Below are 25080 nucleotides of genomic sequence, written 5' to 3'. Positions count from 1 at the left end.
ACTAAAATGGTCCATAAATTCTAGAACATCTCGCATTATAATTCACTTATTAAATGAACATACTCTGTGGTCAAGTATATTCTACCTGAGCTAACACGTACAATCTAATATGTCAACATGTTCCTCCTATGTTACTGCTACATCTCAATAATGCTATAATATTCTGTCCCAAATTGGGTCTATGTAAATAGTAGGTAAAATAATTCACACTGCACACAATAAATAACCACATGATTCACCAATAACTCATGAAATTCAATTTTATTGTAACCATACCATAAATGCATGCCATTAACATGTTATTCAAACTATTAAGATTTAAATTCCACTACAGCATAATCACACATACACCAATCAAGATAGCAAATTAACACTTATTTATTTATTTATTCACAAAGCACAAGATGCAACTACACTGAGTGCATTTCACTTGTACTGTCAACAGACTAATTAACAAATGTAAACTTTCATAATACAATACAGTATTAAAAACATAACAAACAAGAACAAGCTCAGGTTCACAGTCTACTAATAATTGTCCAAATCGAAAACCATGAGTATGTCCATGTTCATAGCCAAGTCATCGTGGTTCAAGATGGCGGTATAACCACCTCACATTAACTTATCCTTAAGAGATTATTTATAACCATCTGGAATAAACTTATCCTTAAGAGATTATATATAACCGTCTGGAATATACTTTTACTTGATGCTATATCAAGCTCTTGTCTCCTGTTAATAGTGTTAGTTGGGAGGTGGATAAGAAAAGATTGTTGAAGTATTGTGTGCTGAGTGTGGGAAATGTGGAGAAGGCCCTTGACTCTGGTGGAGCTGGAAGGAACGCGGAGAAAGAAGAGTGAAACAAGATGTTCCGAATGGTAATGCCCATTTAAGATTCTGTGGAGGAATCTCAGGTCAGCTACCTGTCACTTGATGTGCAGCAACGACACACTTATTGCCCTTAGTACCTGATGCGTAGACAGATTTCTGAGCTTGGGGTTTCTGTTCCATACAATTGCAGCAAAGGACAATGCTCTGTATAACTGGTTAATATTGGAGGGGGAGGCTGTTGTTCAAATCAGAGAGCAGTAGGGTTCAAAAGAGGTTGAATGATCATGAGGAAGTGGCGAACAGCAGTGGGATCAGAAATTTCTGTGAAGTGGTAGAGAATGCCTAGTAATTTCATACCCTTGGTTGTTATATGTTTCTGTGCGGTTCTTGGATTGTGATTTTGCATTGAATATTACACCTAAGTCACGCTGTTGTGTAACTGCAGCGATGGGCTTGTCGAGTAGGTAATATGATGATATAGGTGTTGATTCCCATAGGGAATCTGAAATATTTGTCCCGAATGAGTAAATTTATAATAGGGTCGATGACCTTCGATGTTAGGCCCCTTAAAACAACAAGCATCAACAAGCACAAATTTATAATACCAATATAAATGGTCCGTTATTGGACATTATAAATTTTCCAGCTGGAAAATTAGGTAGTATGATGTCGGTAGAGGAGATTTATGTAGGGTTATGTTCATGTGGCTGCATTTTTGTGGATTCGGGATGTTTCCAAGTATGGCACCAGTTTGAGAGGACGTTATGTGAGAAGTGTAGAAGAGCTACATCTGCTGGATTCCTGATCTCCCTAAATATCTTGCAGTCATCAGCAAAGAGTAGGGTACTTGCTGTTTCGTTGAGTTTGGATTACAGATCGTCCGTAAAGAAGGGAAAAAAACAAAGGGCCAAGAGCACTGCTTTCTGGGACAGAGGACGTAACTGGTAACCATGAGAATGATGTGCCTTATATTACCACTCTCTGCCAATGGTTATCTAGGAAGCCAACAAGAAGGGTCAGAAAACTGCCATGTATATTAAATTGTTCAGAGTGTTTATGGAACAGCAGAGTATGGTCTACAGAATCAAAAACTTTTGAAATGTCTACGTAGCAGATATCCAGCTGTGATTTAAGTGCAGTGGCATGTGATGCTAAACTATGCAGAGTAGCCAGGTTTGTTAGACAAAAACTACCTGGTAGGTAACCATACTGAATGGTTGAAATATAGGGTGAAGTGAATGTGAGGAGACACTAGTGTATAATTTTTCAAAGATAAAGGAAAGTGTGGGGAGAATAGAAATTGGTCAGTAAGATGAAGCGTTAAATTTTTTGCCTGATTTGAGTAGTGGGACAATATTTGCCTGTTTCCTGGTCATAGGAAAATAGCCTGTTTTGAAAGATCTGTTAAATAATTTAGAGAGAGGGACACAAAGGCTGCTGGCAGTATTTTTCAAGAAAAGAGGACGTGTAGTGTCAGGACTGGTAGCTTTATTGGTGCAGAGAGTTTGAAGAAGATTATGAACTTCACTTGGTATGGCAGTTATACTCAATAGGTTTCTGTTTGAAACTCTACTTACAAGAGGGAGCGATTGTTTTTATGAGGGAGGGGAGAAGTTGGAGAAGAAATACCTGTAGAAAAGTTCATTGCGATCGGTGTCGTCTCCTGTTGTATCATTGTGCTTTACGCTGACAAGAATCCACTCCATCCTTTTCCTTGTGCTGATGAGACTCCAGTAGCACTTAGGATTGCTCCAGATGTTTTCAGTGACTGTGTGTACGTGTGTCTTGTAGTCTTTTCTGACCATAAATCTCTTGTGGTGGTGGATGTTAATGAAGGTATTGTGAGTATGTGGGTTAGGGAAGTCTTTCCAGAGGCACCAAGCTCTCTTTTTAATATCAGTCTGGTCTCTTATGATATCCAGTGTTGATATTTGCTGTTAGTAGCCCACTGTGCAGGTACAAAGTCCTTAATTGCAGCTTGCAGTCAATTGTAGAGCAGGTCAAGATCCAATTCAATATCAGCTATTTCGAGAAGGCTCCAGGGAAGGCATTCCACGGCACGACAAATTGCAGGCCAGTCGGCATGGCGGCAGATGTAGGTAGGGTGGGAATATGTCCTGCTGTGAGACTTTGAAGAGGGATGGGGTAAGAGGAATGTAGCATCGAGGGACTGGTGGTCGCAGAGGAAGAGGTTTCTGCCTGGGGTTATTATTTTAAGTTTTAATGAGGAAAGCATGAGATACAGGGTTTTTGATTAACAGGTTGTGTGCGTATTAAACTGTTTAAATCTGAGGCCAGTAATGAAGCCATTTATAAAGCATGTGTCACAGTTGTTAGCTAACAATCCTGTAGATGGAGAAGACCACTTTATAGACAAGTTACAGTTGCCCATTAAAGTTACTTCACCTTGAGGGAGGGCTGCGATGACTGAGTCCACGCGTTGTTCAAGGTCATAAAATGGGCTGTATTGTGGCCTGTAGTAAAAAAAAAAAATGGCGTATGGCTTTTAGTGCCGGGAGTGTCCGAGAACAAGTTTGGCTCGCCTGGTGCAGGTCTTTTGATTTGCCGCTCGTAGGCGACCTGCGCGTCGTGATGAGGATGAAATGATGATGAAGATGACACATACACCCAGCCCCCATGCCAGCGAAATTAACCAATGATGGTTAAAATTCCTTACCCTGCCGGGAATCAAACCCGGGACCCCTATGACCAAAGACCAGCACACTAACTATTTAGCCATGGAGCCGGACGGCCTGTAGTAACACCCCCCAAGTACAGGGCATCGAGGAAAGAGTAGCTCCACCCACACTAACTCACAGTTCTGTTCGAGATCTGTCCTTCGTTTACACGGTAATGCACTGTTCACTGATAGCATCACTCCACCATCCAGAGTAGTGCGGTCTTGGTGAAATATGCTGTAATTAGTGCTGAGTGGTAGTTCACTAACCCATGAGACCCATGTTTCAGTAAGTCCGATCACATCGACTTCTCTTAAGTCTGACAAAGTTAGTTGACAATCAGGCTGCACACGTTCTGACAATAGATGTTTAGATCTGCTTTCATTTCCCAAGTGGTGGGACTGGGATTTAAGTGGATATTTCCCGCCAGTAATAGGAGGCAAAGCAAGCCCTTAATTGCCGAGCGACCAGACCTAGTCTCATTCAGCTCAGCCACTTATTGTGCCTCACAGTAATACATTACATGTTCGTTTTCTTCATCGCATTGATAACCTCAGGGTAAACTAGATATTATATACTCTGTCCGTTTACACTGCGACTAACTACTCGAGAAACATGAGACACCCTCAGGGGTGCTCAGTAAGGGATTTGACATGTTCCAATAATGGTGTGGATCAAAGAAAATGGGCAGATATTGGCAAATAACGACGTTCCAAATATAAACCCATGCTAGATGATTTATTACAAAAAAATATATATATATATCATCATGAGAACTATGATGATGATGAAACATGAGTACTAAATTTTAAATTTAAGTTGAGCTCTTGATGTACATCCAGAAATAAAACAAATGGGATGGTACATGTTAATAAATTGCTAATAATTCTGACAAATTCTTCGTAAACATTAATTTTGAATTTGAATCATTGTGAATTTAATTGATGTTAAAGTTGTGCTCGTGCACATATTAAATTATGCAGGATAAACTGGAAAGAGATTTGAAAATATTAAAGTTACATTACTGGTCAAAACAACGAATACAAATTTTCACAATTTAAATTCTGCCATAAATTGTTTTGAACTTTATTATGCTTGGTTCTATGTCCATCATAGTTAATTCGACATTTAAATTTCTATCTGTTCAGTGTAACTTCAAAATACACGTAACTCCACGTGATAAAAATAAGAAAAGTAAACTAAAATAAATCTTTAACCATATGTAATGACTTTAACACAATGCCGAAACTAAGGGCAACAATGGTGACACATACATCAATAAATTACACAAAAATAAAAATCACTCAAGCTGTGGAAATAAAATGCAAGTAAGAAATCTCCCGTAAAATAAATCTTTAACCATATGCAATGACTTTAACACAACGCCGAAACTAAGGGCAACAATGGTGACACATACATCAATAAATTACACAAAAATAAAAATCACTCAAGCTGTAGAAATGAAATTCAAGAAATCTTCCGTTACCATCATCTACCAAGGAAAGGAATGCAATAAACTACTACTAGATTATACTAAAAAAACACTATCTTACAAATATACAGCACGTGTCCACATGTGTTCCATCTATTTTAATGGAGATTAAATAATCCCATAAATGATGACCTGAAAAACAACAGTAATTAATCCAGTTAAAATATACTGGGTGATTGTGACTGATGAGGTTGTCGACACATACATCGTAAATACAAAGTATGTTACAAGTGTTATTATTTTTTATATCCATCTATTCAATACAGAGAGATCTTTTTAGAAATTAAATATTATTATAAAATGTTAAGGTAATTCTTTCATTTAATTTCCTTAATTATTAACAAAATTATTAGCAGAAATATGCACAAAAATCGTTCGCCGTGGCTAACCAGTCTGCATGCACCACAGCCAGTAACGGAGACTCGGGCAGCGGAGTATAACATGTTCTGTGAGGAAGGGTAGCAGGGGTACATTTTTGTTTGCCAAGGTCATGGACACTGAGATGTAATTCACCTGCTTGCCGCGCACATTCATCAGTCTGGCAGTCTCTTAGTGTGTAGTCAACTACTAATTGATTTGTATAATCACGCCATAAGTGTATTTAATTGTAATACATGTGTAAGATTGTTCCTTTGGTGAAAGTTTTATTGTATGGTATTGAGACAAAATCTCAAACTCTTATTACTGCACTTAAGTTTGTAAACTGTCAACCTTTACTTCTCTGTCGAAATTCGCTCAGAGAGCATCGGAAAACTTACAATTTTGTAGCCTTTTAATATCATTTTTAAGTGTTGACGTATATACCCCCCCTCGCAACCTGGTTACCTTCTTTTGTCTGTAAATGTTTTGCCCACCCCCCACTTCTAATTCCCAATCGCTGCTATTGGATGTAATTGAGTAAAAGTAATTGAATTACTCACAGTGATTAGTTTTTTAGTAATTTTTACTTGTAATTGTTCCTTTTCTCATAATGTCATTTTTACTTACAATTTACTTCTTGAAATAAAATTTAATAATTTCATTCTAGTATTCTGTATACACTGCATAGTGTGTTTGGCAACTTTGGAGCCCCAGCATTCTCAAGGCATTGCACCAAGGATAAAACAAAGGATACAATGCGCACTCATTCATTTACTCGCAGTTTGTTGTGGGTACTGGTTGATATTTTGATAATCGTGTGTTAGGTCTACATGGTCGAGAATGGAACCGAAAAAACTTATGGACGAAATCATTTCCTCTATTTGAATAAATATTCTGAATTAGTTGGCACTGAAAATAATGAAAACGAATGTGACCTGCAAACTATGCTTGGGAGTGATAATTTTGAAAGTTTTGGTCTTTTTTTAAGTTATGATAGCTACTTCCTCTGTTCTTAAAAGACCGAGCTCGATAGCTGCAGTCGCTTAAGTGTGGCCAGTATCCAGTAATTGGGAGTTAGTGGGTTCGAGCCCCACTGTCGGCAGCCCTGAAGATGGTTTTCCGTGGTTTCCCATTTTCACACCAGGCATATGCCGGGGCTGTACCTTAATTAAGGCCACGGCCGCTTCCTTCCACTTCCTAGACCATTCCTATCCATCGTCGCCATGAGACATATCTGTGTCGGTGCGACGTTAAGCAAAAAAAAAAAAAAGTTCTAAGAACAAAATGAAGTAATGTCCTCTTCCTTGCAAACTTCAATATCATTCCAGTCCCATGTCAAAAAATAAGTCATTGATTTCCTGAAGACTCACACTCTGTGAAATAATTGTAATTTTACTGATTACTTGTTGAAAAATTAATTGGAATTGAGAAAAATATTTTTCAGGCAACTGTATTTCAGCTCAATTACTTCTGTTTTGTACTTTTCCAATCGCTGTTGATTTGAAATACCAACCTCAGAGCAGTTAACTTAGATATAGCTTCTTGTAGTCTGTTGTTATTACTTTTCTGTACCATTTGTCTCTCTTTTTTGAAATATATTTAATTTTACTTTAATTTCTTGTTGGCAGTGGAGTCTTGTTTACAGTGTGTTCTTTTCCTGTCAGCTACATTATTATTCTTTTGTATTATAAATCTTTCATTCTCTTAGTTTTTGTGAAGTATCTTATTTTAGGATGTTGGTATGTGATGCATCTTTCTAGCTTTCCATTTGTTTCTCTAAGCCCTAGAGCAAGTTATATCGCAGTGAAAATGTTTTAAATAAGATTTTTGCTCACTCCAAAGACAGTAAAGTAGTTAGTGGGATGGAAAAACTCTCATACTTAGTGTTCATTACTTTTCTCCCATCGATTCTCTTCCCTCTTTCTGCTAAGTGTAAAATGTTTGAACTAAAGCTAAATACCCTCATATTCTTCCTAGAGTAACTATGTGGCTGCTGCCTTATTGTTTCCAACTTTACTAGCAGAGTTTTTCTTACACACTTCAAAGTCACACACTGATAGTACTTTCACTCCCTAACATTAATAATGTCTTCCCCAGAAATGAACAAAAAGACCAAGATATATAAAGAATTGACTACAGAAAAGTATTCCCAGTCTTCAAACTTCATTCATCATCATCATCATCATCATCATCATCAATGTCCCACTCCAGTTGCCTGGGTGTGGTTAACAAGCCTCCTCCACTTCTTTCTGTCCTTCCACTTTTCCTGCTCCATTACTTCGGTCACATCCAATCCAGCTTCTCTAATGTCCTTCCAAATCTGATCCATCCACCTTCTTCTCAGTCTTCCAACTGGTCTCTTTCCCTTAACTTCTCTTTCCAATTCCCTTTTTGCTACCCGTTCCTTTCCCATTCTTTTTACATGTCCGAACCATCTCAGTCTTGCTTTCTGTATCTTCTGTACTAACGGTTCTATATTTAGCTCTTCTCTGATTTTAATATTTTGATTTCTATATCTTCTTGTCTTTTTAACCAATGTTCTTAAAAATTTCATTTCTACTGCTTGGATCTTACTATCTTGTCTCTTATTAGTTACCAGTGTTTCTAGTCTGTATGTTACAATTGGTATGAAATGCTGTTTATATAATGTTAATTTTGTTCTCTTGGGTACTTTGTCATCCCATGAAAGCTCTCTGACTTGATGATAAAATGTTGTACCTTTACTTAGTCTGTTATTAATTTCAGGGTTGATTTCATTACTTCCATTAATAATGCTACCCAGTTATGTTAACTGTTTTACATTTTCTAACCATTCTCCGTCTATGTTCACTTGGCTTCTCTTTTTCTCTTTTCCACAGTGCATGACTAGAGTTTCCTTTTTACTAATTACCATTCCAAACTCCTTCAGATTTTCATTCCAAACGTCCAGTGTTCTTTGTACTTTCTTTTCTCCCTTTACCCAAATCACTACATCATCTGCAAATACCAAAGCATTCACTTCATCACTACTAATACTCTGTTTTACACACTTTATGATTTCATCCATCAATATAATAAACAATAATGGCGACAATGCACTCCTTTGCTTGAGACCTTTTTTTGTATAAAATGTTTCAATGTCACCACTCCCCACTTGTACACTGCTTTTACTTTCATGATACAACATTTTTATCTTGTTAATTAATGATTTTGGTATATTCCTTTTCAGTAGGCATTCCCATACATGTTTTCTCTTAACTGTATCATAAGCTTTTTCCAAATCCAAAAATACGAATATGATTTCCTTGTTCCTTTCTAGATGTTTTTCCATTATCGTTCGCACTGTAAATTTCAAGTCGTTTGTTGTATTTGGTCTAAAGCCATGTTGTTCTTCCTTTAACTGCATTTCTGTTATATCCCTCAGTCTTTTGTCTATGACTTTCTCCATTATTTTTAGCCCATGTTATAACAGGGTTACACAGTGAAACCTCAGAATGCGAGTAACTTGGTCTATGAGTGTTTTGCAAGACGAGCAAACATTTTTAATAAATTGTAACTTGATAAGCGAGTGAGGTTCTGCAATACGAGCGTCACATATGCCTACGTTCTTCCCTCCCCTGTTCGTTTGTTGAATGGATGCACGAGGTCTTTGGTCCTGTAGTGAAGTGTAGTGTAGTGTAGTGCTCCTGTTCATCCTCCAGGCCTTGAGGAAGACTTACTGGAGGAATTTAAGTTCCAGGTTAAGTACCTTCCTCCCAACACTACTCCACTACTCCAGACTATGGATCACGAAGTCATTTCGAACTACAAGATAATATACACCAAAGCACTATTTCAGTGATGCTTCGAATTGACCGAAGGAACAAACCTTACCCTCCGAGAGTTTGGGAGAAATCATTTCCCCATCATGAACTGCCTGAAGATCATTGATAAAGCCAGGGATGGAGTCACCATGAGAACTCTCACTTCCGCTTGGGGAAATCTCTGGCCTGACTTTGTTCTTGACGTGACTTTGAGGGGATTGCTGGTGACAATGAGCCGCAGATTGTCGATGAAATTGTGTCCTTAGGGAAGATTATGGGGCTGGAGGTGAATGACGTGGACATTCAAGAGCTGGTGGAAGAACATAGCCAGAAACTGACCACCAGCGAACTGATGGACCTGCATCGTGAACAACAGGAGGAGGTTATGGAGGAGATCTCGTCCGGGGAAAAGGAGGAGGAAAAGTCAATGGAACCTCTCACTTCAACTGAGATTCAGGAGAAGTGCAAAATGTGGGAAACGGTGCTAAATTTTGTAGAAAAACACCCGAATAAGGTTGTAGCAGTGCGAGTAATGAATCAGTTCAATAACAATGCAATGCCTTATTTTCGTGAAATCCTCAAAAAGAGGCAAAAGCAACAGTCATTGGACAGGTTCCTTGTTAAAGTTGCATGAAAAGAAAACAATTCCAGTGAGCCAACAGATAGCAGTGATTCCGTTAGTGAAATTCATGCTACACAGTAACTCTTCTCATGTCATCGACCGTCTCCCTCACACCAGCAATAATTCTATTGTAAGGAAAAGTGTACTTTAATTTGTTTTACGTTATATTTTGTTTTAGAAATGGTATGGGAATAAATATGTTTGTGTTGTGGATGAATCATCTGCATTTCAATTGTTTCTTATGGGAAAACTTGCTTTGATATACGAGCGCTTTGGATTACAAGCATGTTGCCGGAACGAATCGTGCTCGCAATCCAAAGTTCCACTGTATCTCTATAATTTTCACATTTCTTCTTTTTTCCTTTTTTGAACAACCATACAATGCTTCCTTTTTGCCAATCTTCAGGTATCCTTTCATCCTTCCATATGGCATTGAGGGCTTGGTATAGCCACTGTAGTCCAATGCTTCCTGCTGCCTTAATCATATCAGCTTGGAATTCGCCTTTTCCACTTGCTTTCCCTTTAGACATTGCTTTCACTGCCCTTTCAAGTTCCAACCACATTATCGGGTTCTCTTCTTTTTCTCCATCTATTATTTTCATTTTCTTATCTCCTCCTTCCTCCGAGCAGTCATCCTCGTTATAAAGGTTTTCAAAATACTTTGCCATCACCTTCTGAAGACCCTTTTTGTCATGTACTATGGATCCATCTTCTCTGCCTTGATTTTTCCTGATTTATTCTTTTCGATTTTATTACTCTGTATAATAGTTTCTGATTTCCTCGACTATCTTGCTCAATTTTGTTGGTAAACTCTCCCCAACATTTCTCCTTTTCTTCCTTGATACTCCTCTTTACTTGTAGTTTCAATCTTTTGTATTCCACATGTAACCTTTCTATCTTATTCTTATCCCTCTGTTACATTTTTTGCTTTTCCTTATCCATTTCTTTCTTCACCTTGTTCCTTTCTTTTATTTGTTTCTTTCTTTCTTTTTTTTTTTTTTCCCCCACCACCGTGTCTCCTTTTCCTTAACCTTTGCTTTTGTTTTCCTGCATACCTCAATTGCTGCTTCCACAAATGTCTGTCTTAAATCGTCCCATTCTTCTTCTCCACTTTGTATTTCCATGTTAGACAACTTCCTTTTTATACAATCTTGGAATGTCATTCTTTTATCCTCTTCCTCCAATTCCCAAATCCTGATCTTTGGTTTCTTTTTCAATACAATTTTAGGGACTTTTACTTGTTTTAATTCCACAATTAATAATCTATGATCACCCTCCATACTTTCACTGGGGATTATCTTCGTATTCTCAGTCCGTTCCATACTGTCCATCCCAACTATATCGGCTGATCTTATGGCTCTTCATAACCCATGTGTTCCTTATTATCAGGTTATTTCTGATACAAAAGTCCAACAGTTTCTCTCCATCTTCATACCCATGTGGGCCCAGAACATTCTCATATCCCATTCCATCAATTCCCACATGAGCTTGCAGATCTCCCATTATCATGATCCCATCTCCAACAGTATGTGTTTCCAGTTCATTGAGGAACTCTTCTTTTTCTTCTATGCTGCATCCTGTCTGTGGAGCATACACCTGTACTATCTTCAGTAGTTCCTTGTTTACATGTATATGCATGATTATCATTTACATACTCAACTTCAGCTATTGGTTCAACATTATGATTCACTACAAATCCCACTCCATTTCTTTTCTCTGTACTGTTACCCATCCAGTACGAGGTGTACCGCTTTCTTAGTTTCTTCATTCCTTTCCATTTTACTTCACTTAATCCCAGGATGTCGAGTTTTTGTCTCTCCATTAGGTCAATCAATTCATTTTCCTTCCCATTCATTGTTAAAATATTTATTGTTCCAAATCTGGTTTTGTTCTCTGATCTAACACTTGCATGAACATCAGGATTACCATCATACTGTGCAACTGTAGCCAGAGAATTGTCAATTCCATTTCCATTTTTAAACTTCCATCTGAGGCTTGTATTATAGTTGAAAGCAAGTACAAATTTACTCATCTGCTGACCTGCTAAGCCTAACGCATCTGAGGATTTTCTTTTCGGGTTTACTCCCTTAGCCTTTGAAGATCCCTCTTCTCCACAAGGCAGTGGTTTCCTCTTCTAATTTTCCTCAGAGAGGATGGGTTGCCTCATCCACCATCTTCGCCATTCCAAAGGTTTCCTTCTCTGCCTAAGATGTTTTTAAGGTCTTCACCTGTAACCTTGGGCATGGGTTCCACGTTATACCCTGTGCGACTGGGTCCCTGCCTGAACTTAGCTCTCCTTCACACCAGCTTACTGATGTGGAGGATACCCACCCCCGCAATGTTGATGCACCAGACAAGAATTACTCAAGTGAAGGATAGGGAAGATGACCCTATCTCCCTTGAGCCGGATTAATGATTATGATGCCACAACCAATGGCAATGGCAACTTCATTCATATTAGAATAAAACTTTACCATTATTTTTCAATGTAAAATTTATGTGGAGATATTTTTCATTTTTCCTGGAATTACTCTTCAACCAGAGTTCTTAGTGAAGTTTTCATTGTTCCAGATTGCTACCAGTAATATACAGAGGCTTGAAACTACTAGATCACAACAGCAGTTGACCATCAATCGCCTTGAGTCTCAGGTTCGGAGTTTGGAGGTCAGTGTTGCTGCCCTGGGGAATTATATTTCTACTCTTGTTGAGAGCAAATCTGACATAGAAATCCCTGGAGATATTCGAAGATTAATTACCCAGTTATCTGTCGCAGAACAAAGGAGGAAAAGCAGTGCATCAAATAAACAGCTCCTTACAAAATCAGTGAAAAGTGATTCAACAGTTGTGAAAGGAGTTCCTGTAAGAGTAATTGAAACCGGAGATTCACACAATCAGAATAAATGTGGTTCAATTGATGATAGAGTTTCAACAGAAGCACGACAGCGAGAAGATAAACATCGAGCTACACCATATCCTCTAAAATCAGCATTGAGTTCTCCTAATTTATCATCCAGATTGACAGGGATGTCTTCTTTTTTTAGTAATTCTCACAGTCACATGAAACAGCAGCAGCAGCATCAGCAAAGACTAAGTGCATCAAATGGCTCCAATTCAGATATTTCTGATATCAAAAACTTATCTAGCGATAGTAACAATTCTGCATTGAGTGACGAATTCCATAAGAATGGCAGTTCATTAAGTAGTGTAAATATTTCATCAACAAGGTCAGAAAACAGTTTGAATGAATGCTTAGAGAAGGCTAATTCAATATCTCTAGCTCTGTCTCAGTCCAAACTGAAGACATCGCAAAGTTCATATGAATTAACTACAAATAAGGTGAACAGTACTGAAAGTGAAGATAGTGGGAATGTAACCCCGACTTCACCAATGAATCATATCCATCCACTTGATACTTGTCTAGGAGTTAATTTTTCTTATGGTGGTACAACAAAACTGAAAACAATCCGTCCACTTAGAGCTCATCTAACTCGGAATTCAAGTAATGATAACTTGAGTATAAAACCTATAGTTAGTCCCATTGATCCAACCAACCCAACTATTCATTCAGAACCTCAGGCTCTTTCAGCCATTGCCCAGTCTAAGACTTCTCTGCTGACACGGTAACTAATATTGACCATTGTTTTCCAGTCTTTCTGATGAAGAATGTACAGTGATTTTATATTTTAAAGGAAGAAATGATCTGTAGTATTACTTTTCTAAAAGTGAAAAAGTTCCATTCTGTACTTTTCATTAAAAGACTACAGAAATGAGATATTAAGTTATATTAATGCTCAGAAGAGAGCCTTTCCTCATATTCTTGTTTTAATTTCTGCAGTATTATTTCTGGTAACATATCATGTGTAATGGGCTGATTTCATAATACATATTGCATTATAATATTGAAAAGTTTTCTATAATGCTTTTCTTTTGTTTTCATGGTATTTATCAGAAACCAAGACACTTCCTGAAGGTAAAGTGTAAGAACTTACATTCTTGAACAATTTTTGGTGGTTCATTTAAATTTTAACATGTCTTTTGTAAACGTTTTGTGGATTTCACAAGAAAAGTAGTAGTTTCAGAATTTTAAATGTAGGTATATTAATTATAGAATGCCTTATTCAGTACCTCCATCATCTTTTACAGCATACAGTTATTGAAGATAGCCTGTGTTTTAAAGATTCCTCAAATCAATTGTTTATTTTCCAAGATTTACCAAGAAAGGTATTTTTACCTTCATCTCAATAGCAGCACACCTGAACGTATCAGGACGAGTAGTTCTTTTGTATTGTATATTGCTCCTATTTTCTGGATGTGTATAATGTAGTTTGCTCACTTTCTTCTAAATGTTCTCATTACCAGTTCTTATACTTTTCTTTTTCAAAAAACAATGTTTAAATATATTCATTCTTTGTACTTAGCATTTAATGTTGTACACAAGTCTTAAATAAAAGGGAGCTAGAATGCCTGATATGAATTGGTTCCTTAATGCCTCAAGGAGCATTATCTGGTACTGGTGGCAGTATAATAATTGTTCATTTATAATTATTTGATATGTATGATTGAGATAAATATCTTTATTGTGTTTGTCATACTGGAGTTCCTATATTCAGTTTCACAACTGCAGTGATAAAGTGTCCATAGATGTAATGTGATATTATTTCAATCAATTAGGAAGAATGAAATTAAATTAGTTGGATGGGAAAATGGAAATGGAATTTATAGAATATTTTGAGAGAGTATCTTTCACTGCTCAACTTTGAAGTACACACTGAACAGCTCCCCTTTATATTTAACATTTCAGCTAGCTAAGAGGAATACATAGAAATGGTCATGTCTGAACAATACTCCTTCCCTGGTTGCAAGTTATTGTACTTATAAACTTTCAAGTAGACTGGAAATGGGTCCGTTGTCTACAAGCAGTGTTCAACATAACTTGCAGATTTTGTTCTACCAGGAACTTTGTTGCATTTCATGTGGTCTTTCCCTTCTTGGTGATTTCGTATAATTCTAAACCTGTAGAACCATCCTGCATCCTTTACAGGTGACCAACATGGAGGTCTTCTGAGTGTGATGTTTAGTATAATTGATTGCTGGGACACTGGATTTCAGCATTATTTTTTTTTATTTTTTATTTTTTTTTTACAGTTCTTTGATGAAATCTTATAAGGCCTAAACATTTTCTTTACATTTTAGTTTCAAAAGTTTGTAGCTGAAGTTCTTATTTCTTAGATTCTTCATGTTTCTGCACTATAAATCAGAACTGGCCTAATAAGCAAGTTATACATATTTACTCTTGATTTTGGCGTTTTCTTGTAAGAAATGAAGAACCTAAGAAGGTCTGTCGAGGGTCCTGTTTGTTGTAAGAGGAAGCTGATCATATTGTGGATCATTGTTCCTCTGTACTAGATCTTTTGGACATTTCTCAGACTTAATATTTAAGGTCTCCTGTAGCTCAACAAAATAATTTCCTTTACTATTTCTGTTCCTCCTATAAATACTATATTATCTGTATCTGAAAATACTCTATAAATGATTCCCAATATGAGTGTCAGCTAGTATTAATTTTCATGTTCTTATAACTTTTTAAAGAGCAATCTAAAAACAAAAGGGATAAAACATCATTTTGTCTTGGTCTAGTTCTGTTTTTGGAAAGGTGAGACATTTTTGAGTTTAATAGAACCCTGCATATATTTTCATCTATACAGAATCTGCACAAGTTTAAGTCAAGTTCTGTCCTTATCAACACTGAATATATCTATATATATATATCTAGAGAGAGAGAGAGAGAGAGAGAGAGAGATGGGCATTACTTCTACTGGTGCAAAATTCATAGCATTGTGTGGAATTACAAAGTACCCACTGTAAGTCCTAGTCCTTTTTGCACCATTTCCTCCCCCTTTCACTTATGTTTTCCATTTGCTCCCATTGCTAATGTCCTCACCTACTCAGTACTTTTATTTTAAATAATACTGCTATTGAATGACAAAATCTGTCTAACCACCAACATTTAAGCCTTGTTTCTGTTACTGCATAATGGCATTATTTTAGCTTATCCTTCAGCTTTGATCTGTACAATCTCTTGACTTATTTGGTTTAGTTTGATTCTAGAAACATGCACACATAATAAGCTAAATTACTTTTATTTAAAAATGGTATCCATTTTACAAAGAAATGTCAGCATTTTAAATTTGATTGCAAGAACCCTGTCATCCCGGAAAATGATAGATCGATGGATGAGTATCTTTCTTGAGACCGTACTTCTTATTATGGTTTAGGTGGGGATGTTGATGCTTTTTCTGTAAAATAAGTAAACCATTGCCCCTCTCTACTGAACCATAAGGCTAACTACAGGTCTGGCTGTGGTTCATAGACTTGCTGTATGAAAGTAGTCATATGTTAAGAAATTCAATAAACAGAGTTAATTCTCTGGTTATATCTTCATACCTACATCTTGGTTGCAAATGCATTGTCGGTACTGGCTATATTACTACAAAAGCCATTTTGATAATCCCCAATTACATTTTCTGCAAATGTTTTTTAGATGATGCAATGAAGTAAAAGATACAATTCAGTAAATCATATTTACAGGAGAGACTTGTACCTTGGGCATATTTTTAAATCTTTCATATTGAATACAGTAACTTAACAGCAATGTGATTCTTTAATGTAAAAGGCATCTAACATTTTGTTCATAAACCAGTTGTGATAAAAAACATAAAATAATGTTATTTGCTTCACGTCCCAATAGCTACTTTTACAGTTTTTTGGTGACACCGAGGTGCCGGAATTTAGTCCCACAGGAGTTCTTTTACGTGCCAGTACCGACATGAGGCTGATGTATTTGAGCCCCTTCAAATACCACCGGACTGAGCCACGATCGAACCTGCCAAGCCACTCAGCCCGGCAAAAATATAAAAGGAGGAAAGCTATATTTACAGAAGCACAATATATTTCTCAGCAAAAAATAGAGGGAGAGAATATATCTTCTCTGCGTGAGTGTCTTTCTTATTACACTGTAGTTTCACCTGAAACGATTCCCTCTTGCAAGCTGAATTGCCATTTTTTCCTCTTCCTTGCAGTATGCAGTTCCACTATGCTCTGCTTCTCTGATAAATCCATAAGACCCTTGATGTTCTAGGTTTTCTCCCTCCATTTTTTTTCTTGGTGGTACTTCAGTAGTGCACAATTTAAGGGTGTGTAGCAGTGCTGGTTATGAAATATGTTGAGCTGTTAGAGGTTCAGAATTAGTCTATTCTGGAATTCTACTTTCTACCTCCATGGCCAAATTTTGATCTTGCCCATCTGTTAATGTGAGGAATTCCCTCTTTTGGAATATATTTTTATTTTCATTTATAGGCTATATTCCTATTGCATAAAACCCATACTCTTTGGCATCTGTGATAATTGGTAAATAATATGCCTAATTGCAGTCCAATATTATTTTCTGCTTGACTTGTACCTTAGGCTACATCCTAGAACAATCCTTGCAGGTGACTCACGGTTCAAGACTGTCCCAATTTTTTTTTTAAAGAAGTAAAATGAATTATTTCTAGAAAAAATGATAATAAGCATCATTCAGTGTTCTGCCTAGTGGCATGTTTCCACTTGATCGCTCTCCATTTCTCTGTCCTCCACCTCCCTCTTCATTTTTTCATAACCTAATCTAAAATCTATATCTTCATTTTTTTATTTTTTTTAAACTATCTTTCTCAGTTGCAATCCTTCGAGTAACTCCACGAGCAGGCATCCCCTTCATAAATTTGCTCTATCCTGTTACTTTTTCTTTTCTTCACTATCTGTGGCATGCTTTTTTTGCTCTTCAACTAAGTTTATTGGTCTAATTGATCTTTTCTATTTTTTGTCACATTCTCATCTCAAATGCTTCAATTCTTCCCTCATCCCCTTTCTTCATTACAATAAGAAATTGTATAGTATATCCTAATTGTTAATAAATAACAATTACAATTAAAGTAAAATATTTACTTGTGTTGAAAAAATCAAATAGTGTTGTTAGATATCTGTTTTTTGTAATTCTTCCATGAAACCAATATAAATTTCATCTCACAGGGTCGGGTATCTGAACAGTACAAGAAAACAAAATTCCCAGTTTCATAGTAATGGATGATATAAAGGCCTAAGGTACAAGCCTCTTCCCTACCAAAGAAATTCTGTGATAATTTTGAAGATCTGACTTGACTCCCTTTTTGCACAAGGGAACTATGAGAGAGACCTTTCATTTTATAACTTCATATTTCACAGATTTTTAGCACAAGTTGAAATATTTGTTTATATAACACTTTGCCTCCGGATTTAATCAATTCAGTTAACTAGCAGCATTGTTATTCTTTAGATGAGTAATGCTATTCACCACCTCTTCAGTAATGGGGACAGGCATTTTATCATTTTATCCTGTGCAGGAGGGACATTTGTTTGACAAATGGTGATTTGCGATCAGGGCAGTTCAATAGTGTGTAATGAAACTTGAGGAAAGTGCTTTTGCAGTGTATAGATACAATCTTGTTATGAGTTTCAGAAGTCATGTTAAAATTATTAATGGTTGATGGTGTATACCACATGACCTCCGATATTCCAAATATGTGTGTAATGTGGGGATGGGTTAAATTCGGTCTACATAATGAAATATTATTTACCAGTCCTATTTAGTGGGAAAGCCATGTAATTCATTTAGAGGGCATTTTAGTCTTAAGACCAATATACATGCTGTACTTTTTAAACCTGTGTTGTATCTATACTAGGATGTATATAATGTAGACAAGGAGCAGAACGGAAGCATTTTGCCTAAAAATAATAATTTAACAATTCACCATTCTAATATTTTCATGAAGTTGAAATGAGAAAACCTTGAAGACCACTTTCCAGGGTGAGGATTCAAACCTGTCTGAATCCATAAATTGTAACCATCTAATAAGTGCTTAAATGCACTAAACTATCATAGTTTATTAAGCAAAGATGAGAATTCTGTTAGAGATAGCATATTTGTACTAACTATACTCCTGATATTAACTTTAAATGACAATACGTAGGTGGTTTGAAAAGTTCTCTGAATGTACTAGAATTAAGTATCTTACCTTGGTGGAACTGCTTTTATTTTTCAACATAGACTCCCTGTAGACTAATGCATTTGGTCCAGCGATGTTCCAATGCCTTGATCCCATCTCGAAAATGAGATTCCTCCAGGCCTGCAAAATACCTCTCCAATTCAGTTGTCAGTTCTTCCCTTGTAGAAAATCTCCGTCCACCGAGGAAAATTTTCAGCTTGGGGAATAGATGAAAGTCTGATGGTGCCAAATCAGGTGAATATGGTGGATGTGGCAACAATTCGTACCCCAGTTCATGAAGTTTTGCCATGGCAATAACACTTGTGTGCGGCGGAGCATTGTCCTGATGAAAGATGACCTTTTTCCTTGCCAAACCAGGCCTTGTTTCGCGTATCTTTTCCTGTAGTTGGTCTAGGAGGCTTGCATAGTATTGTCCCGTAATTGTTTGGCCAGTAGGAAGATAATCTATCAGCAGAATGCCTTTTGCATACCAGAAAACTGAGGCCATGACCTTTCCAGCCGAACACACTGCCTTTGATTTCTTTGGTGGTGGTGAATCAGCACGTTTCCACTGCTTTGACTGCTGTTTTGTCTCTGGGGTATAGTAGTGGACCCAAGTTTCATCTGTAGTCACAAACCGGCGCAAAAATCTTGTTGGTTGCACTGAAAACGGGCCAGACTTTGTTCGGACATTTCCAATCTGGTGCGTTTATGGTCCAATGTCAAGAGCCACGGCACCCATCTTGCAGATAATTTTTTCATACCCAATTCTTCGGTTAAAATATAATATACCCATTCAGAAGACATCCCTACAACTTCAGCAATCTCCCGCACTTTCAGTCGACGATCCTCCATGACCATTTTATGCACTTTTGCGATAAATTCTGGGGTCTTAACACTTTTTGGCCGTCCACTACGCTCCAAGCTCTCCCAACCAAATTTAAACTCGCTGGTCCACTTGGCAACAGTTGAAAATGAAGGAGTAGAGTCCCCCAGTGTGTTCTGAAAGTCGGCATGAATTTCCTTTGCTTTCACACCTTTCTTTACAAAGTATTTAATTACTGCTCAAATCTCAGTTTTTCCCATTGTCACAAATTACTATGCAGGAACAACAACAAAGAGTCGTCACTACCACACTCCTGCAGCTAGAGCACTGACGTGCCACGTGTTCACTCACAAAGGATGTGTTATTATTGCGCAGGAACCTCGTTGCTCTAGCACTGACATCTAGCGGTGATTCCGAGAACTTTTCAAACCGTCCTCGTACATTCACATACATATAGTATTAAATAATATTACAATTAAATCACTATGACTGTGAAGCAATTGTCTCTTCTGCTGGATTTAAATTCTATTGAAAATAACACATTACTCCACTGCATGTAAGAATATGAAATAACATTACTGTTACTTATGGACCTTATTGCTAGAAGTACATCGTTTGAAAAACATTGCACAACTATTAACAAAACATTGCAGAAAATAACTGGAATTAAATAATTTTCTAACAATCAAAAAATTTACATTAATTTAAATTTAATGTTTATATTATTCTTAAATATATATTAGTTTGTAAAGATTTTGCAGATGGATCAAATATCATGGATGTCTTATATCCCACCAGTTATTTTTACTTTTAGTATTGGTTTGTAGATTGTCTAGTACTATGTTTTTGCAAGTGTATTATACTGTTTAAAAATAATAATATTCTCTTCTGAGCAAAGAATTCTGTGCAAATGATGGCTATATACCTGTAACATGTTTCTTTCCATGTATTGTTTAGAATTGTTTTGAAGGAAGTCATTAGAAAGACTGGCTGCATAATTAGTTATCTTCAACAGTTGAATGTGTCCATTAATAATTTTGTTGTTGGCATGGTCTAAAGTAATAATGTAGGCTTAAAATAAGTGTGTTGAATCTTAGGCATTTCTGAATATCAAATAGAAACAGACATATCTGCATTTGAATTAAAATGCATTTTAATAACACTGCTCTCGATCTACAAACCTTTCTTTTGTTAAAAAATTGAAATGTAAGTTGAAATAAAAGTTTATATTCACCACTATTTATATTGTCAGTGTTCACAAATCTCTAAACTTGAAATAGAATTAGGACCATGTTTATAAAAAAAAAAAAATCATCTTAGAGTTTGGAATCTGTAAGAGGGTCAAATGAAAATGGGTCACCTGCCAAAAAGTATAGTATAGAACATTTCATACCTCAAAGTAATCATCAGAACTGTTAAAATATTTACAGTATACCACTGGTTGATGAGACTGTCAGCCCCATTCCTGAAAATCCTGGTGGGCTGTCGACAGACCAATACACCTGTACCAAGTCACACACATTGTCATCCCATGCAAACCTATGTTCATAAAAATCCTTCTTCAGCTTCCCACAAAGTGAAAATTGCAGGGGAGAGATCTGGGCGTAGGGAGGTTGTTGAAGAGTTTTCTCATCCTAATCTCTGAAGAGTATTCCTTACAGAGTTGGCATTGTGGGGGCAGGCATTATCGTGAAGAAGTACAGGGTGGTGCACAAAATGATTCACCATTTTGTTGTTGAATAAAAACTTCATTGTCAATACAAACTCAAAGAAACCTATACTATAATGAAAAACACACTATGGAGAATTGTTCTAACTCAGCACATGCTCAATATAGACGACAATTTTGAACTTCTTCAAACGAACACTGACATTAGCAATTATCGTAAGCACATGTCTTCTGTGATTTCACCGCAAGCTTGAAGAATAAGTTTTCTGAGCTCCATTAAATCATGTGGATGTTTTGGAAAAATATTTTCCTTTAGGTTTCCCCAAAGAAAAACGTCACATGGGCTGAGGTCTGGACTGTTGTGGGGCAAAATTTTCTGTCATTGAACTGACCTGGAAATCTGAGTGAAATTACCCACATGTCGAAACGTTCGTGTAAGAAATTCAACGCAATATTTGCAGTGCGTCGTCTTGCACCATCTTGCATGAACCACTGTGTGGAAGGGGAACGCAATAATAAGAAGCTGTGGAACAAATTTATTGCGTAGCAAGCTCAAATAATGTTCACTTTCAGCTTCTACAAAAAAAAAAATCCAGTAAGTCCATGAATGGAAATTGCGGCCCGCACTGTAATCCTTGGAACTAGATGTTCATGAAGCACTTGGTGGATTTCCAGTAGCCCAACAGCGTACATTTTGTTTGTTAACCTCACCATCCAAATGAAAATGTGCCTCGCCTGGAAACCAAACGTTGTTAAGAGTCTGTTGCCTATCCTCCACCCAACTTTGGTTTTAAGAGATGTTTTCCACCTTCCAAGTTGAGTTTAAAGCCAATATGGAACCCCACAATAAAATTAATGAATTGTATCTTCCACCCAGCGAGCAAACGGTAGTCTCTGCCACTTGTGTTCATCAGCAAGCTTCTGCGCACAGGTCATCTGGCATGGGTACATACGGTCACTTTTAAGAATTCATTGAACTGAGCGCCTGGATATTCCCACCTGTACTGCTGCCTTTCTATAAGATTTATCGGGGCTTTACCGTATTGCAACTCATACTGCTTCAATATTCTCCAGCAAACAAACAGTCTTTGGTTGAGATCGCTTCGGTTGCAATATTGTGCTTTCTCACACATTTTTCATACAGTCTGTGAATGGTTCTCTTGCTAGGGGCTCATCATATGCTTCTGAGTTACAAGGCTTTTCGTTTCATGAAAGAGTAACACAATTCCTGATCGCTGCCATGTCATCAGTCTTCCCCTTTCAGTCATTGTTGTAAAAACTAGTCTCTTAGAGACGGTATTGTGAATTACGCATCATTTGGTAACTCATTTGTTTCTCCATGATCTACCACTGCTGCTTTTGAGATGCTCAGCAAGATATCAAGTCATCATTTTCATTTCCCCTTGTCGAGCTCCTGCCAGGTTGGAGTGTTGATGGCATTTCTCCACCGTTGCCTCTCCTTCCACCACTCCTCTTCAGTAATTGTATTCCAGTCCAGTCTCCCTTTTTCTTATACTGTCCTTGAGAGAGTCCATCCATCTTGCTCTGGGCCTCCTTCGTGCCCTCTTTCCATCTAACTTAGCCTCCAACACTTGTTTTGGTATCTTTCCCCCCTCAATCCTCATACATGTCTAAACCATCTCAATTTATTCTTCTCCATGCTGTCACTCAGTTTTTCTCTTTTCTGACCTCAACCTTTCTTACTGTCTCTCCTTGTCTTCCCTACCATACTCCTCAGGAACTTCATTTCACTGGCCTGAATTTTACTCTCAATTCTTGCTGTCAAAAGTCCAAGTCTTTGATGCATACGTTAATATAGGGGTATAGCACATCTTGTACATTATATCTTTATATTTCATAGAAACTTCTCTGTTCGACACCAGGTTCCTTACATTCTGGTAGAACATATCCCACTTGTACCCTTCTGGTGATCTCCTTATCTAACCCTGCATCTTGCATTATTTCACTTCCCAAATATTTGAAGTATTCGACAACCTAAGGTTTTGTCCCCTGATACTAATAATTCCTTTTCCTTCTCTTTCTCCATGCTAGCACATACTTAAAATTTTTAAAAATAATCTCAAAAGACACGCAGAAAAACAAGTCTCATAATTTGACAATTAGGAATGAATTTCAAACCAAATGTGGTCCTGATATATTGGTTGCTGACTAAAGGCACACTCGCTGCACTCGGTGTTCCTTACATATTCTCGTAAATAGCCTTTTTAAAATTGTGTTGACGGTATTATGGTGGAAATACTTCGATATGAAGGTTTGGTCTGAACTTGACAACATATAGCAGAAAAAGTCATTATTATTTACATGGAAATTAGTTGCTAGTATTTGAAGTAACTTAACCAGATGAGGTATTTTATTATAATTTAAAGTATTTATCTGTGAACTAATGGATTGAGATTTACCTTATTTTTAAATAAAAAACAAAATGTTGGAAAAATGACATCAATTTGTTATTGATATAAGTTTTGTTGAAAATTCTACACATCATTGGTATGATTGCACTATTAAGATGGGCTGGTAAAATATATATTGCAAAATATGTTCCTGTTTTTGAGTAGGTTAGTTTTATACATCATTTATAATGCCTGATATGAAAATTGCATTTGAAAGTGCAAAAATGTGTTGACATAGTAGTGGCAATGGCAACATAAATTTCAGGTTTGTAAATATGGCATTTTTATATGTAGTAAATGGACTTTAATACTTAAAATTCCATTGGGGATGAATAAAATTAAAGTGTTTCTATGCTTAATAACCCTTTGACGCTGACCTCCATACGCCGTATAGACCTCCTTGTCTTCACATGCTGCCGACATCCATGCGTGGTATAGACCCCTCTAGGCCTAACTTCATCTTTTTCTAGCTTGTAAAGTTTTAGAGTTGTCGAGATGGAAATGGTATATATTTGAAGGTGAAGAGATCTCTGCCTTCCTTGTCTGTATGAATCAGTCCAAATTGGTGTTACTTTTTTTTCTTTTTTCTTTCCTCGATAGCTGCAGTCGCTTAAGTGCGGCCAGTATCCAGTATTCGGGAGATAGTGGGTTCGAACCCCACTGTCAGCAGCCCTGAAGATGGTTTTCCGTGGTTTCCCAATTTCGCACCAGGCAAGTATTTTAGGGAAGCTTCTGTTGATATAAGGTTTTTTGTATCAGTTATCAGGGGAATAAAAGATAGGAGGTTAATTTCTAGTCCCATTCACACCCCTAATCACAAAGTCGATGTAGTGGCAATAAGCATACCTAAAATTAAAGTTGTAGTAAATAAAGTTTTAGCAGGAGTAGTGAAGATTAAAAAGGAGGACAATCCTATTTACGGGGTATGAACCCATTAGCTTACATTTAGCTGTACCTTAATTAAGGCCACGGCCGCTTCCTTCCCACTCCTAGCCCTTTCCTGTCCTATCGTCGCCATAAGACCTATCTGTGTCGGTGCGACGTAAAGCCAATAGCTTTTTTCTTTCTTTCTAAAGAGTTTGACATAGTCTGACCTCCTCTGCTCGAGAGCATATAGACTAAACTTTCTGCTGAATTCTAGTGGATGTATGTAATACTACATGACAATTTCCTTATGTAAATTGATAGTATAAATCACAATATTTTCACTGATATGCATTTTGACATGATCTGGTGAGGATTCCTATAATTCTTTCAAAGCATTGAAACATAGTTACTTGGCTCGTTATCACTTTGAAATACAATATTGTGTGGTGCAGAAGCCTGGCACGGTGCAGTTTGAATGAAGGA

The 25080-nt window shown here is 37.0% G+C and overlaps 1 protein-coding gene across 3 annotated transcripts in view; it reads left to right on the top strand.

The window, feature by feature from the left end:
* plx (PTB_TBC1D1_like and TBC domain-containing protein plx) overlaps nucleotides 1–24073 on the top strand; it is a 624596-nt gene extending 600523 nt beyond the window's left edge. For all 3 annotated transcript variants that reach the window (XM_067135187.2, XM_067135188.2, XM_067135192.2), the window contains one exon: nucleotides 12337–24073. In XM_067135187.2, coding sequence (XP_066991288.2) covers nucleotides 12337–13389 — 1053 coding nt within the window. In that variant the 3' untranslated portion in view covers nucleotides 13390–24073. The remainder of the gene's footprint in view (nucleotides 1–12336) is intronic.
* Nucleotides 24074–25080: the final 1007 nt, after the last annotated feature.

The sequence above is a fragment of the Anabrus simplex genome, chromosome 1, assembly GCF_040414725.1.
Source record: "Anabrus simplex isolate iqAnaSimp1 chromosome 1, ASM4041472v1, whole genome shotgun sequence".
Lineage (NCBI taxonomy): Eukaryota > Metazoa > Arthropoda > Insecta > Orthoptera > Tettigoniidae > Anabrus > Anabrus simplex.
This window is presented reverse-complemented; position numbering and strand designations above follow the sequence as displayed.